The following is a 17474-nucleotide window of genomic DNA, read 5'->3' as shown; positions in this document are numbered from 1 at the left end:
TTCGGATAAAAGTTCTAGATTGCAGCACAAACTTGGTAGTGAGTAAGTGTTAATGGGCTGCTTACTCACTACCAAGTTTGTGCAGCAATCTAGAGCTTTTATCCGGATATATTAACTACATGGGCAAACTAAGAGACATTTTGTCAGACATACTAAGCCTGTCATTCTGTCCAGTTACCTAGCTCTGAGACTGATAAAGACTGATAAGTCTGGACATGTGTGGTGCTTTAAAAAGCACACTGCTATGCACCTGTGAGGTTTATTGTATGATACCTCTCAATTCTATCCGGCGTATCACGTTGTCAGCAGTGACATTATGTCAAACATTTACTGTTTGACAATCTGTCCAGACTCGCAGCCCATTAACACTTACTCACTATTCTTGGAAGTGATAGTATACCACTGTTACACGGCCTAACATAGGTGCAGCATTTCCTCTATGCACATAGCCGTGGGCATAATATGTGTTCACATGATGTTTGAACTGCACAGGAGCTACAATGTTTAACCATCTGTTTGAACATATATGTGGTTAACTACAACGAACATTTACACTATGAGTGATATTAACGCTCCAACATAAATGTCTATCTACAGTAACAAGGATCTAGGCGTTTACCGCAGTGTGCACTGTTGTGTTCACACTACACTGCACTGATTGTTACGAGGGAGGCCAGAGATGATATGAGTGTTACATATTGACACTCACTTATACATTTGGCCACAGGCATTGTACCCCCACAGTGCAGTATGCATTGAGATTTTCTGTGACAGTAGATCCTTACAATACTCTGCACAGGTCACTTATTAACCATTCAGAGTCTGGTGATTAGCTACACTAATTCAGATGTGCTTCTGTAATTATACGTGATGGCTTTATAGTCCCACTTATACGATATATTGGGGCTCTATACCCCAATTTATACCCACTTCATTTTAATTCGCACTTTAGATTATAGGCTAGCCTCAGAGGAGGCATAGGTTCACTTACCTGCATTATTTTAATTTTGAGGTATCTGCCAATAAAGATTATTTTAAATAATTCATCAATTCATTACATTACTTGATTCCTCTGGTGATATCAGTGGATTAATTTGTTTAGAGTGCTCTCGTTATAGGGGTTTATTTTTCTTTTGTTGTGTATATGTAGCCCTGGTAAGAAATGGGGCTATAGTTCTATCCTCCACCTGGTATAATCCCTGGTAAGGGCAGGTTGCCAGGAGTTATCATGGGTTTCCCCCACTTCAAGCACTGCCCTGAGTGGTGGAGGTAGGTCACCTGACCCTGTGTCAAAGCAGGAGACACAGGGGCGGTGCATGCTGAGATCATAAAAGAGCAGTGCAGTTCATATTTAGTGTGTGTTCTGTCAGTAGTGATAGTGAGTTAGGAGGAGAGGAGTGATCAGCTCATGAGTAGAGCTGATCTAGCTATAGTTAGTAAGGTGGAACCAAATACCTCTCACCCTGCGTAGGGGGTGAGGGAAGAGCTAGCCCCACTCTGGATGCATTCGGTCCAGAGTGGTGGCAGGGAACATCACAAGGGAGAACAGTTAGTGGACTGTGCATTAACTGTACCTGTCGGCTGCTGCTGCTGCCCAAGAGAATAAAGAGACTGCTGCTTTTAAAGATAATCCTTGTTTGAGACTGGAATCTCTCATCCCTGTGGGGAATCTCTGTGGTAAGGATTCCACCACGCATTCCTGGGGCTTACTATAGATGGAGGCGCTGCACCATTGAACCAGAACGAAGGCATCCACCCCGGTAACCGTTTCCTGTTATCCCCCATGTCATCGCGGGAGACTCAGGCCCTCCTGTTGCCAGCAGGTATGCAGCACACAGAGACACCAAGTCAGACCCCAGAACACCTTAGGGGACCCTATCTGCGATTGGGAGGGGGAAGATGGGCTAGATAAATACACACACACACACACACACACACACACACACACACACACATATATATATATAGCTTAACCCCATTATAGCGCAGTCCTCGGGGGCCACCCGCAACCACTGCATTATAAATGGAATCGCGGAAAAAAAATGGCCACCAAAAAAAAAAAAAAAAAAATTATTTTATTTTTGTGTGGTGGTACTGTGTCCGCCAGAGGGGGAAAGCTGAGGACTCTCCCAGCGTTCCCAGACCCGGTGGGGCAGCAGCAACAGCACACAGCACTTACCCGGCATCTGGCAGCTCTTCTCCATGTCTCTGCTTCCTGCTTCTGCTTCCGTCTTGCGAGTGCAAGCTCCCTTAAAGGGACAGTGTGTCTCTGTGTGTGTGTGTTGTATTTGACTCTGTGAGACTGTGTGTGTCTCAGTGTGTCAGTGTGTGAGTGTGCAGTGTAATGTGAGTATGTGCAGTGTGCTGTGAGTATGTGCAGTGTGCTGTTAGTATGTGCAGTGTGCTGTGAGTGTGTGCAGTGCGCTGTGAGTGTGTGCAGTGTGCTGCGAGTGTGTGCAGTGTGCTGCGAGTGTATGCAGTGTGCTGTGAATGTATGCAGTGTGTAGTGAGTGTGTGCAGTGTGTGTGCAGTGTGTGTGCAAAAAAAAAAACTTTCAAAAAATATATATATATATATTTTTTTTTTTTTTAAATTCGGGGTCCACGCTCAAACCGCGTTATAAGCGGATCCGCGTTATAGCGGATCGTGCTATAATGGGGTTGAGCTGTACATATATACACATATATATATGTATACATACATATATACATATACAGACACACGCACACACGCACATATACATATACATACACACACCCAATGTAATAGAGAGTACAGTATAATATAATAATATGCATTATGTTAGATTACTTGTATAATTTAATTAGCCAATGAATTTAAATTTAAATGGATTACCTTTATTGCTGCTTTCATTATCTAAAAACGTGTGATCCCTCAGAGCTTCCTAGCTTATTCTATTAAAACAACGCTACTATCAGACAAGGAAATGGAAATAAAAAGCCAGGACCTCGACGTCATAGGAAAATCTGGTATTGAGATCAAACATTTGCTTGTTCAATATAATATTTGCATTGACTTTTAAGAGTTAATAAGCTTTCAGGCCGAATTGAAAATGTTCTTCTTCAAAATATTCTAATGAAAAGCTACTAAAAGTCTGATGTTCAGCAAATGACTGGCTTTGTCTCTCAGATATTTGGGATTTGTTAAGAGCATTTTAGTGGAGAACAACTGCATGAAGAGCAGCTGTGTTCACTTCTACAAGTCGCAAAATCATTTCTCCTAATGTTTATAACTTGTTATACAGTGTGAAACTGTTTAGGGCAGGGGGGCGCAAACTGGGGGGGTACAAGATTTTTGGGGGCAGGGGGTCAAGATTTTACAGAGGCCACGCACTCTTCCCCACAACATTTAAATTAAATGCGGGGGGGAGCGCGTGACACCTCTGTAACTCCCTCTTAACTGTTCTCAGGTGACGCATCACCATGACAACGCAGCGGGGTCAAATGGCAACGCAACGCCACATGACATTTTTACGTCCTATGATGCCGTCCATGCCAGAGAGCAGGTAAGAGGGCGGAAGGGGGGCGTGAGCAGGGGGGGGGGGGAAAGAGAGCAGGCAGGGGCGCAAACAGAAAACTTTGCGCACTCCTGGTTTAGGGGGTTACGTTAGATTTCTTCATACTGTTGTAGTCAGGTCTCCCCCACCACCTCCGAGGGTCCCCAATTGCTTAATTACCTCCCGATGTGGCGGGGAGATGTGCGGTGCATTCGGCGGGTACCGGGGCGCTGCGGCCGATGGAGTGGTGACCGGGTCGCCAGAAGTCCCCGTTTTTCTAATGCGCGCGCATACTTAGTTCGGCTTGCGCATGAGCAGGGATGCCCTGAGTTGCGGCGGCCATAATTGAGCAGCATGAGCAGCAGCCATGTTATGCACAGGGCTCCGCAAGGGACTACAGCCTCCATAAGCCTCAGGGGCTGCCAATCACATGGGGACAGTGCAGCCAATCGAGTGGGCGGATTCCCTCTGAGGGAAATAGATAAATTTGGCGCGCTTGGAGAGCCACGTCAGTCGGATCTGGGACAGAGAAGGGTAAGGGTGTACTCAGGGTGCCAGTAACCCCTGAGCTAGGCTAGAGACTCCCTCATAGGCCACAGCTAGTCCCCAACTCCCCCCTTAAAGTTTGTGGCTGCTACAGGAACAGGCACATTAGATAGGGACACTGCCCCTGTAGTTGCATAGTGTCAGGGACACAGCAGGATGCCACGCAGGACCAGACCACCATCACAGATAGAGACTCTCTTCATGGTGGAACCATCCAGCTTGATACCATCCCACATAGAGGCGGATGCCATCGCTGATGGCGATAGCGTGGGACAGACAGGCCCCTTGCCTCAGTCATCGGTACCAGGTACCTGGATTACCTGGCAGGTATCAGAATCTCAACCAACCATACTGTACATACTGTGTGCAGTGCTGTCACACACTTTGGGGTGGGTTGGCTCCTGTGGACACCAGGGTAGTTAGGTGCCAAGGGCACCTCAGTACATTGGGGAAGACCCTACCAGAGTGCGGACAAGGAGGTTGAACAGTGGTGTACAGTGTGGGGCTAAGGCCGTGCGGGCCTGTGTCATATGCGTTATAGAAGTCTAAGTTGCATGCAGTAAACCTGTGATTATATACGTCTGTGCGTAATTATTGTATTGGGTCGTGTGAAGGGGTTTTCCGGCGCTGTCAGGATCCCTCACAGGTGGAGGCGCTGTCACCGGACTATACAGTTGCACCCCAGGCTCCCAGTAGCGGAGGTTCAGGCCTCCTGTGAGCTGCAGGCAAAGCACCACATACACTCAGTAGCCGCCACATCTTCCAGAGGGTGGGGGAAATAGCGCTATGCTGTAGTGCACAGATGTACTGTATGTATGAATGAATGAATGAATGAATGAATAAATGAATGAATGAATGAATGAATGAATAAAAATGTGAACAGGTGATCTGCGCTCAGAATTCTGTGATTTAAATACCTATGTACTTTAATTAAGAATACCAATTGCCCAATATTGTGCAAATTATAGTGAATGTACATACATCAACTATTAGTGATAGTGAGTGTTATACACAATAAGAAGTGCTGTGTTGGTGTGACAAATAATAGATTTTTTATAATACCTGTTAACAATCAAATGATTATAGGGAGGTTGCTGCTGTGCTCATGGATTGGCTCCACAAACCGTTGTACTATAGCAAAAAAACAAAAAGAGAAAACAACACAAAACCTCATAGAGTAGTATATAAAAATGAATTGATATATATCAGCAGGTGAGTATTGCACGTACAGTACATCAATCAAAATAAATATTAGCATAACATGTTTGGGACATGTTACCGCATCCCGTCACATCACCTCAGGCCAGACAAGGAAATCAGACCCCTTCTCTCTCAGACGGTTGGTTATAGGGTCCTGTCGCTTCTGTCGGTGCACGTCTCACTGTGTGGAGGAACACTGCTACCGTAGGTGCGAAGCGACACAGGCTCTTCACAGGATCTAGATGTCGGATCTCCAGGAGCACACTGATGACGTCATCGAGACTCCGTCGCGTCTTATGCAAATTTTGCTGATGTAAATGTCCACATAAAGTCACTATTTGTGATGCAAGGATAAGTTCTCAATTCTATAAAAATACGAAACGCGTGGGAAGAGGGCGCGTTCCAGCCTATGCTCAAAAGAATTGAGAACTTATCCTGGCATCACAAATAGTGACTTTATGTGGGCATTTACATCAGCGAAATTTGCATAAGACGCAACGAAGTCTCGACGTCATCAGTCAGTCACGATCCGTCATCTAGATCCTGTGAAGAGCCTGTGTCGCCACATTTGTTTGGTATGAGTGGGATGGAAGCTGGAGTTGTGGAGGTAACTGCATCTGTCAGTTGGTTTCTTGTGTACAGATGTGTGTAGTTTGCCATCTTTCAGTGTTACTGTAGTATCTAGAAAGTTTATTAGGTTTTCCGAATAATCCATTTTGAGTTTAATTGATGGATGGAATTAGTTCAGGGACTCGTGGAATTGTTTTAGGTTTTCTTCACCCTATGTCCATATTATAAACAGGTCATCAATGTATCTGTAGTATTTGTAGGGTTTGTGGAGGCATGTAGTTAGGAATCTTTGTTCAAGATTTGCCATGAAAAGATTGGCATATTGCGGTTCCATCTTGGTACCCATTGCAGTCCCCATTAGTTGTAGGTACATTTCCTTGTTGAAGCTGAAGTAGTTGTGTGTGATGATGTATTCTATCAGTTTGGTAATTACATCAGCGCTGTATTTCTGATCGATCCAGGGGAAATGCTGTAAGGAAATGCAGGCATGCCTCAATACCATCCTTGTGGGGGATGTTGCTGTAAAGGGATTCTACATCTATGGTAACTAGCAGTGTGTTGGATGGTAGTTGTTGATGTTGTTAAGATTATTGAGAAAATCTGTGGTATCTTGTATGAAGCTGTTGGTGCTTCTGACTAAAGGTTTGAGGATATTCTCCACTTAGCCTGATATTTGTTCCGTGAGTGTATCCATACCTGTTATAAGAGGTCTGCCAGGGTTTCCTGGTTTGTGGATTTTGGGAAGCATGTAGAAGATCCCAACTCCTGGGTTGTCAGGTATTAGTTGCTTCAATTATGATTGCAGGTGGTTAGGGAATGTTTGAATGAGATTCATGAGTTGCTTTGTATATTCCTGGGTTGGATCATGCGTGAGTTTCTTGTAGTAGGTGTTGTCTGTGAGTTGTCTATTGCCTTCTTCTATGTATTTATTTGTGTTCATAAGCACCACTGCGCCTCCTTTATCTGCTGGTTTGATGGTGATGTTGTGGTTGTTTTGCAGTTCCTTGATTGCAAATCTCTCAATGGGGGATAGGTTGTACATAGTTTTTTTTTCTGCTGTGTTGATGCTAGTAAGGAAACTTGTGATCTTAAGCTCTGTATGTAGCTGTCAAGAATGATGTTGCGTCCTGTTGGTGGTGTGAAGTACGTGTTCTTCTTCTTGTTGTTGTACTCCATCTTTATTGGGGTGCTATCTTTTTGTGGAAGTATTCTTTCAGTCGTAGTCTCCTGACTCACGGGGCCCGGGACGCCAGTATCCTTTGCCCCCCTCTCTTGGCGGCCCTGCACCTACGGCAGCAGTGTTCCTCCACATAGTGAGACGTGCACCGACAGAAGCGACAGGACCCTATAAGCAACCATCTGAGAGAGAAGGGGTCTGATTTCCTTGTCTGGCCTGAGCTGATGTGACGGGATGCAGTAACTGATGTGGTAACATGTCCCAAACATGTCATGCTAATATTTATATTGATTGATGTACTGTAAGTGCAATACTCACCTGCTGATATATATATCAATACACTTGTTATATACTACACTATGAGATATTGCGCTGTTTTCTCTTTTTGTTTTATGTATGTATGTATGTCTTTATTTATATAGCGCCATTAATGTACATAGCGCTTCACAGTAGTAATACACAGGACAATCATATAAATAACAAACAATACAAATAATGGTCAATGGAATACGTGTTTCAGACATAAAAGTAACATTAAGGAAGAGGAGTCCCTGCTCTGAGGAGCTTGCAATCTAACTGGTATGTAGATGGAACGTACAGAGACAGTAGGAGGGCATTCAGGTAAGTGCGTCTGCAGGGGGCCAAGCTTCATGTATCGTTTGTATAGTATTATCCATGCTGCTACTCATATGCTTCTTTAAGCAAGCGTGTCTTAAGGTGGATAGAGAGGGTGCTAGTCGGGTATTGAGGGGAAGGGCATTCCAGAGGTGCGGGGCAGTCAGTGAGAAAGGTTGAAGGCGGGAGAGGGCTTTAGATACAAAGGGGGTTGAGAGAAGACATCCTTGAGCAGAACGCACGAGTCGGGATGGTGCATAGCGAGAAATTAGGGCTGAGATGTATTTCGGGGCAGAAGAGTGTAAAGCTTTAAAAGTGAGGAGGAGAATTGAGATGCAGGATTTGATACGAAGCCTGAGAGTGATTTCAGCAGGGGAGATGATGAGATAGATTTAGGAAAGAGTAGATTGATTCTGGCACCAGCATTTAGAATAGATTGTAAGGGAGACAGGTGAGAGGCAGGAAGGCTGGACAGCAGGAGGTTATAGTAATCGAGACGGGAGACAATGAGGGCCTGAGTCAAAGTTTAGCAGTGGAGCAAATGAGGAAAGGACGTATCTTTGTAATATTGCAGAGGCAAAAACGACAGGTTTTAGAAACGTTTTGAATGTGAGAGGAGAATGTGAGATACCCCGTGCTTTTGGCTGTTTTTATTATGCCCCAAATACATTTTTGCACCTAGTTTTTGCAGTTTGCAGTTTGTGGTTCCATACAGTATCTATCTTCAGCAGCAGCAGATGCACCGCCGTTTTTCCTGCAATCTCTCCATTTACCTCCCGGTAGGAGCACGCTGGACAGGACCAGGATATCCCCAAGGTCAGCAGTGAGTAATTCATTTACTTCATTCATGTGATCAGTCCTATACATTGCTCAGACTACCACACAAGATCTACCTATACAGGCTAGTGGTTAGTGCATGGGAGTGTATTTTTATTGTTGGACTATTTGGATTCCTAGGTCTCATAAACTGTCTCATGCAATGAAGATGTTTATATATTATGAATAAGGCAATTGTCTGCTCCTGGCTAGCATCACAAGTGGGTGGTTCCCCCCCCCCCTCCTCTTTCCCTTTGAGATAGATTTAGGAAAGAGTAGAGTGATTCTGGCACCAGCATTTAGAATAGATTGTAAGGGAGACAGGTGAGAGGCAGGAAGGCTGGACAGCAGGAGGTTACAGTAATCGAGACGGGAGACAATGAGGGCCTGAGTCAAAGTTTAGCAGTGGAGCAAATGAGGAAAGGAAGTATCTTTGTAATATTGCAGAGGCAAAAACGACAGGTTTTAGAAACGTTTTGAATGTGAGAGGAGAATGTGAGAGAGGAGTCGAGTATGACCCCTAGGCAGCGTGCTTGGGCTACTGGGTGAATGATCGTACTCCAACAGTAATGTGGGAGGAGGTAATAGTGCCAGGTTTGGGAAGAAGTATGAGGAGCTCTGTTTTTGCCACGTTAAGTTTAAGTCGGCGAAGGGCCATCCAGGATGCTATTGCAGGGAGACTTTCTGAAACTTTGGTCTGTACAGCAGGTGTAAGGTCAGGGGTGGAAAAGTAAATGGGTGTGTTGTCAGCATAGAGGTGATATTTGAATACAAGAGATGTGATTAGGTTACCTAGAGAAAGTGTGTACAGAGAAAAGAAGCGAGGTCCCAGCACAGAGCCCTGGGGTACCCCCACAGGGAGATCGATAGAGGAGGAGGAGGTGTTAGCAGAAGAGACACTGAAAGTACGATGGGAGAGGTAAGAGGAGATCCAGGATAGAGCTTTGTTATGAATACCAAGAGTATGGAGAATGTGAAGGAGAAGAGGGTGGTCCACGGTGTCAAATGCTGCAGAGAGGTCGAGTAATATGAGCAGAGTGTAATGACTTCTGTCTTTGGCAGCATAGAGGTCATTAGTTATTTTAGTGAGGGCTGTTTCAGTCGAGTGAGCAGGGCGGAAGCCAGATTGTAGAGGGTCAAGGAGAGAATGGGTGCTGAGAAAGTGGAGAACGCGAGAGAATACAAGGAGGGAAAAGCAAGAGAGGGGGGAGTAGGAAGGGTCTGGTAGCGTCAGATAGAGAGAGCAGGAGCCCCAATGCCTCCACCCCTGCCATCAGGGTGTGGAGTGTGGGAGAAAGAAAGGCCACCATAGGAGAGGGCAGATTCCAGAGCAGAGTCAGACTGAGTGAGCCAGGTCTCAGTTATAGCAAATAGGAGCAGAGAGTGAGAGAGAAAGAAGTCATGCACAGAGAGGAACTTGTTGGAAAGGGAGCGAGCATTCCAAAGGGCACAGGAGAAAGGGAGAGAGGAGGGTGGGTGACAAGGGATGGGTATGAGGTTGGAGGGGTCGACACCAAAAGGAGTAGAAGTTGCATGTGGGAGGCGAGGACGAGAGCATGTAGAAATAAGGCAGGGACCAGGATTGGGGGAGATATCCCCAGAAGAAAGGAGGAGAAGCACGGAAAGAAAGAGGATGTGTGAGGATGTTTTGTAGGGGTGTGTTTTAGTGCAGGGGGTATAGCTGTGTAGTGACATAGGGCACAGGTAAGAAAGTAGATCATGTGAACTGAGAAGTGGCGAAGAGAGGAGAGATGGAGATATATGAATACAGTTGGAGATATGAGGCTGGTAGAAGGAAGTGCATAATTTGAAAAGAAGTGAGGTCATAGCAAATATAAATAGTAACGGTGGCATCACAGCAATACTAAACTGCTGAGATGTGCAGTCTGGAGTATATAATATCCTCCTTTCCAGCATAGATCAAATCCAGGAATCACGGCCAGTACGTGTTGTCCACTTGTTTACTCCTTTTGAACTCCCTTTTAAACACTAACATGACGCACTACTTGAAACCTGGCTACTGCAAACAGCAAGGCTGCATTGCTTTGAGTTTTATACTTTTGAAAAGTCACCTGACGGAATTAAGTTCACCCCCATACAACTTAATTAGTAACATATGAGGCGCATTAAAACAGATGGTTTTGTAAACAGGGTGTAGTCTTGCCTGAGTGTCAAAGCTGAATCTAATTAATACACACTTCAAGGGGTGATGATGGTTTAGAGACAGGATTCAAATATAGTTTTTACCAGATAGATGTTACAAGATGTTTGGAAACCTCATACAGTAGGTAAAGTACACAGCTGTGCGGCTGGATCATACTCCAATGAGAAGCACACTCCATGCAACAGTGAGCAGCCCCTTCACTCTTTGTTTTGTGTAATTGACATAACTCTGTACCCACATTGTACCGCGCCGTGGAATATGTTGGCACTTTACCAATAAACGATAATAATAAATAACAATTGCACTATTCAATGCCATATAACCAATTACCTACTGTAAAATCTCCAACCAGATAGCTACTGTTTCATTGCCTTTAATACACCATGCTTGTCTGTCTGTATAGTCCGTATTAAATACTCTGGGAAGTTGCTTCCTTGTGCTGGAAAATATTCGGGTTCCATTCATTGGCATAGAATTGTGGCACTGGAGAGCCATTTCTTTGTGTGATGCAGAGGGGCTCAACTCAAGTCCTCAAGCCACCCCCACCCCCCAGTTCAGGATATTCGAGCTTCGGCACAGGTGACTCCATTAGAGGCTCAGTCTGAGCCTCTGATTGACCCACCTGTGCTGAAGCAGGGACTGATTGATCTACCTGTGCTGAAGCAGGGATATACTGAAATTCTGACCTGTTGTGGGGGGCTTGAGGACTGGAGTTGAGCACCCCTGGTATAATGAATTGGGGCCCACATCTCTGCCTCTGTTTCTTTTATTTTCAAGCGTAAACAAGGAGCCAAGACAAAACCAGGGCACTGTCTGAATAATGTGACCTTCAATAAAAGATTTTACAAGAAAGCAATTATTAGTCTGCACATTTACAGTAGTTAAAACTGTTGCTACAGTAAAACCCCTAAAATAGAAGCACACGTTGTGTAAGCAGGTAATGCATTTCAAGGAAATGGAAAGCAGTCTTACCCATAAATTCAATTCCTAAATGGTCAGCTGCATCGTAGGAAGCATGTAAGAAAGAGGAAAAAGAGAGAGAAAAAAATGTCAATTTAAATAAATATTCCATGTATGTTGTCATACCTTCTGTTATACCGACAGGGAGGTTATTACATGCCAACTTTTCAGATATATGTTGTTTAAACAGTGGTTCCCAAGGTCACTCAAGGTTCTAAGAACCATGTTTGCTAGAACTGAGAATCTCCGATCCTCATTTTTTAACATTTTGTTACAAGAACTGAAGATTTTGCCCATTAAAACCCCAAAGTCCTTACTGCTTGTATTTGGGGTTTTATGCACCCGCCTACAAACTGTATCAGTTCATTACAATGCTTCAATCATATTCGTTTTCAGCAGCCACAAAAACATATTGGGAAGCAAACAAGACAGGACAAGACCTTTTGCTTCTGTGACCTGAAATTACACAAGAAGAAATTCTCTTTCAAAACACCCCATGCTGACTCCAGCCTACAGTAAGTGTCTGTTCATCAGACTCTGGACCAAGGGTGAGCAACTCCAGTCCTCTAGGGTCACCAACAGGTCAGGTTTTCAGGATATGTCTGCATCAGCACCGGTGGCTCAATCAGTGGCTCAGTCAAAGACTGCACCACCTGTGCTGAAGCAGGGTTTTTTGAAAACCTGACCTGTTGGTAGCCCTTGGGGACCAGAGTTGCTGGAGTTGCCCACCCCTGCTCTAAACAGTATTTGGATCAAGGCAAATGTGGTACAATGCTGGAGAAAAAATATCTACAGCATGTGTATTAAAGAAAAAAGTTATTTTTATACATATGGTGTAGAATGATATTTTGCTGCAGAATTGTTCCATATTTGCCTTGATACATATGCCCCTAGAGGCCAAGACTGGTACTGTGTGGAGTTCATTCCAGATTACAGTTGAGGTTCAATTTCATATATACTGTATGCTGCAGCTCTAAGATTGATTGCTAATTAATCCTACAGAACAGGATATGTTCTTTCCAAGGACATAGCGCTGATAAATGGGGGAGCATAACTAAAATGTGCAGCATTAGTACACTTTGGATTTACTGCTCAAAATTAGAATGATTTGGTTAAAATAACATTATTATCTGCAAAATCATTATATTGTAACAACTTGGATTATTTGCAGCTACAATATGGGGTTATGGTTGCAATACAAAGGAGCCTATTCTATTAACTGAAAAATGCATTTCTGTGTGAGAATGACGGTTTCCGCACAGATTTAAGTCTCGTTGTGTTCTAAAAACTCCAAACCATACAAAAAAAGCAATTTCAGTCCAGCTCTGCAAATCCGTGCGGTGTAGCAAAAATGTGTCAAACACTTACAGTACATTTTGGCAACCTGTTTAATAGTCTCTGTAACGTCAAAAACGCAAAAAAGGTTGAAAATATTTGTGAAATCTATCTTGTCCCCTCAGACCTGGCGAGATTGTATCAATACACGCAGGATTTACTGGTTTTGCTCTGTTGGATAGGGACTCCCTAATTCCCTTTGTTTAATTCACTTGTCCATGCAATTGTCCAACTTTTCCATGTACTGTCTACCTAATAATGTATATTACTGGAAAATGCGGCCCTGGTTGGAGGAGTTGAGGGGCCGATGAGACGTCAGGGTCAGGCCATTAGTGGCCAGTCAGGCCCTTTTTCTGTGTGGATTATTACTATAAATGATTGTAATGTTCTATGTGCTTACCCGTCGCCCACCTCTCGGCCCGACCCCCCGGCTCCTCCCAGATTCCCAATGCCTGTGGCTGGCTGTCCACTGCGCTCACTCACTCAATCATCTGGCCCTCTTTCCATTGCTCCCACTCACCAGGGTGCTACGTGCTGCAGGAGTGATTGGCAAGGTGCCAGCAGATATAGGACATGACTATTAATGGCTGCAATGTTGTCCAATCACAGAGTAGCAGTGAATGAATACCCTTCTTTGTAGCCTATAATATTTGTTAACAAATATAATAATAATAATAAAATGTTTATACATAATAGAACACTGACATAACATTTTGCAGACACAATCAGCCTCTGCCCTATAGATCTTACAATCTCATTCTGGTGCCTGCGGCACAGGGAGATGAAGTGACCTGCCCAAGGTCACGGGGAGATGAAGTGACCTGCACAAGGTCACAGGGAGATAACGTGACCTGCCCAAGGTCAAGGGGAGATAAAGTGACATGTCCAAGGTCACAGGGAGATAACGTGACCTGCCCAAGGTCAAGGGGAGATAAAGTGACATGTCCAAGGTTACAGGAAGATAAAGTGACATGCCCACGGTCACAGGGAGATAAAATGACATGCCCAAGGTTACAGGGAGATAAAGTGACCTGCCCAAGGTCACGGGGAGATAAAGTGACCTGCCCAAGGTCACGCGGAGCAGACACTGTGTGTAGTCTTCAGTAGGCTCCATACAGTAAGGCTGGGGTGAGAGATCTTGCAACGTTATGTTAAAATAAAAACTCATTGCACATCAACATCGAGCGGTTTCTGTTTTTATTTGCATGGAATGTGGGATTTTAATAGACGTCATTTTTTACGAACAGAAAATCTTATAAAATGCGGCAAAATCACCATTTCTTTTTTTTACTGCTACATTTTGCCCTGTAAAGATAAAAACCCACGCGATCACACGACAATGACAATAGTAGCATTGCAGATAATAGGATAGGCCCCAATGTACTGTATCAAATGAACACGAGTGAGGAAATCGTCCTTCAGCCTGCGAAAGCTCACATATATTTTCTTCACATGTTTGGCAAAGATAAAGGAAGCAGCATGTATTCTCTTATCACTCTATGGGTGTAGATATGAAGTGCTAGTTATCACCCTTGATCTGAAGTTAACTTCCATAGACTTGAATGTGAGTTAACACCGAAATGGGGCGTACTGGCGCTTAATGCATGTGCTCCTATGACTGTCATCTTGCTAATTTATTATAATCTACACAATGCTATCTGAAACATTCTCCGTTACACAATACCGATATACACACACATATATATATATATATTTATATATATATATATATATATATATATATACTAGCTGAGAGCCCCGGCGTTGCCCGGGATGTTTGTGGTGTGGGGGTGGCATTTGGGTGGGGAGTGGTCCACGCGGCCCATGGCGGTGTGCGGTGGTACTGCTGCGGTGGCTGTACTGATGGTGATTGTATCGGGGTGCTGATTTGGGAGGGTTTGGTGCTGATGTGGGGGTGCAGATGTGGGGGTGCAGATATGGGGGAGGTGCGAAGGTGCTGATGTGTGGGTGCTGATTGTGTTGATGGGGGCTGAGAATGGCGGGGGACCGAGAATGCCGGTGTGCTGGGGGGCCATGTGTCTACGTGTGTGTCTACGTGTGTGTCTACGTGTGTGTGTGTGATTACGTGTGTGTGTCTACATGTGTGTGTGTGTGTGTGTGTGTCTACGTGTGTGTGTCTACGTGTGTGTCTACGTGTGTGTGTGTCTACGTGTGTGTGTCTACATGTGTGTGTGTGTGTGTCTACGTGTGTGTGTGTGTGTGTCTACGTGTGTGTGTGTCTACGTGTGTGTGTGTGTGTCTACATGTGTGTGTGTCTACATGTGTGTGTGTGTCTACATGTGTGTGTGTGTCGACATGTGTGTGTGTCTACATGTGTGTGTGTGTGTGTGTGTGTCTACATGACTGTGTATGTGTGTGTGTCTACATGTGTGTGTGTGTATACATGTGTGTCTAGGTGTGTGTGTGTGTGTGTGTATACGTGTGTTTGTGTGTATACGTGTGTCTGTGTGTATACGTGTGTTTGTGTGTGTCTACATGTGTGTGTGTGTCTACATGTGTGTGTGTCTACATGTGTGTGTGTGTCTACATGTGTGTGTGTGTGTGTGTGTGTGTCTACATGTGTGTGTATGTGTGTGTGTGTCTACATGTGTGTGTGTATACATGTGTGTCTAGGTGTGTGTGTGTGTGTGTGTACAGTACGTGTGTGTATACGTGTGTTTGTGTGTATACGTGTGTTTGTGTGTATACGTGTGTCTGTGCGTATACGTGTGTCTGTGTGTGTAAAGGTGTGTGTATAGGCGTGTGTGTGTAAACGTGTGTGTGTGTGTGTGTGTAAACATGTGTGTGTGTGTGTGTGTGTAAACATGTGTGTGTGTGTGCGTGTCTACATGTGTGTGTCTGTCTACATGTGTGTGTGTGTCTGTCTACGTGTGTGTGCGTGTCTACATGTGTCTCTGTGTATATGTGTCTCTGTGTATATATGTATATGTGTGTGTATATATATATATATATATATATATATATATATATATATATATATATAGTGTGTGTATGTGTGTGTGTGTGTGTGTGTGTGTGTGTGTCTGTGTGTGTGTGTCTCTGTGTGTGTGTGTCTGTATATATATGTATGTATGTATATGTATATATAAAAAGTGACAAAAACCCTCCACAGTAAAGAATAAAGCAACTGTAAATATTACTGTATGTTCATTTGCATGTCTTAGACAGGTCTGCAACCCTGTCTTTCCCAATTGTCACCCAGCATACAGCGCTTCCACTGCAGCAAGGGATTCTGGGAAATGACATGCAAATGAGCACTCAGTGCCACCTTTTGTCTCAAGCTCGTATTACACAAGCCAATCCTCAAGCCAATGCATGCTGTTTTAAACACAGCTTTTAGACAGAGGCTGGGATGAGATGCAAAGCCATTAAACCCACTCACAGACACGTTTCAACCTTGATGGGTATCATCAGTGTGAGGTTGGTCTTAATGGCAAAGCAGGTTTGAGACTAGACTTGGTAATCACCACTACTATTAAGGTTATGGTGGGTAAAAAAGTGACAAAAACCCTCCACAGTAAAGCATATATATAGTGTGTGTATATGTATGTGTGTGTATATGTGTGTGTGTGTGTGTGTGTGTGTGTGTATATATGTGTGTGTGTGTATGTGTGTGTGTGTGTGTGTGTGTGTATAAGTGTGTGTGTGTGTATGTGTGTGTTGGAGGAGAGACTGACGGAGAGATCAGGCCAGAGATGAAGGAATGTGTGTGGGGGGGAGCTGCTTACCTTACAGCATAGAGCAGCTCCATCCTGCAGGCCGGGAGCCTCGGACGGGAGCCGGACAGAGGGCATGTGGAGGGGGGGAAGCTGCATGGAGAGCAGCACGGGGCATGTGGAGGAGGGGTGAGTAGCACGGGGCATGTGGAGGGGGAGAGCAGCACGGGGCATGTGGAGGGGGGGTGAGCAGCACGGGGCATGTGGTGGGGGGGTGAGTAGCACGGGGCATGTGGAGGGGGGTGAGCAGCACGGGGCATGTGGAGGGGGAGTGAGCAGCACGGGGCATGTGGAGAGGGGGTGAGTAGCACGGGGCATGTGGAGGGGGGAGAGCAGCACGGGGCATGTGGAGGGGGGGTGAGCCGCACGGGGCATGTGGAGGGGGTGTGAGCAGCACGGGGCATGTGGAGGGGGGGTGAGTAGCACGGAGAGCAGCAGAGGGCATGTGTGGGGTCCCTCCTGCAGGGCGGGAGCCCCCCCCCCCGCTGCCCTCCACCTCGAGGTGAGTCAGCGGTGCCGAGGAGCGTTGCAGGCGGCGCCGGGGAGGCTGGAGTTTGCTGTGAGAGGGGGGGTGGGAGAGGTGAGGCGGTGGCACCGAGGAGGCCCGTGGATAGCAGTGCTGGCGGGTCCGGGGATGTTTGGGTTTGCTGTTAGGGGGGTGGTGGGATGAGGTGGCGTGCCCGTGGGTATCTGTGTCAGCGGCTGGTGAGTGTGACCAATGAGAGGTGTGCGGGGGCAGGTGGGCCAAGGGAGCCATCTCATTGGTCTGAGGCGGAGTGACAGCCAAAGGTCCAATGCGATTGCCTCTAGGGACAGGACAGACAGACAGGCATACAG

General features: G+C 45.3%; 1 protein-coding gene across 3 annotated transcripts in view; it reads right to left on the bottom strand.

Annotated features, from left to right (window-relative positions):
• Positions 1–17474, bottom strand: part of NRG3 (neuregulin 3) — a 573294-nt gene that overhangs the window by 74459 nt on the left and 481361 nt on the right. For 2 of the 3 annotated variants that reach the window (XM_075610455.1, XM_075610457.1), the window contains exon 4: positions 11578–11604. The exons of the other annotated variant lie outside the window; for it this stretch is intronic. In XM_075610455.1, the coding sequence (XP_075466570.1) occupies positions 11578–11604 (27 nt within the window). The remainder of the gene's footprint in view (positions 1–11577; positions 11605–17474) is intronic. 3 annotated transcript variants of the gene reach the window in all.

This window comes from Ascaphus truei, chromosome 8 (assembly GCF_040206685.1).
Source record: "Ascaphus truei isolate aAscTru1 chromosome 8, aAscTru1.hap1, whole genome shotgun sequence".
In the NCBI taxonomy this organism is placed as follows: Eukaryota; Metazoa; Chordata; class Amphibia; order Anura; family Ascaphidae; genus Ascaphus; species Ascaphus truei.
The sequence above is the reverse complement of the archived record's forward strand: the minus strand, read 5'-3'. Positions and strand labels throughout refer to the sequence as shown.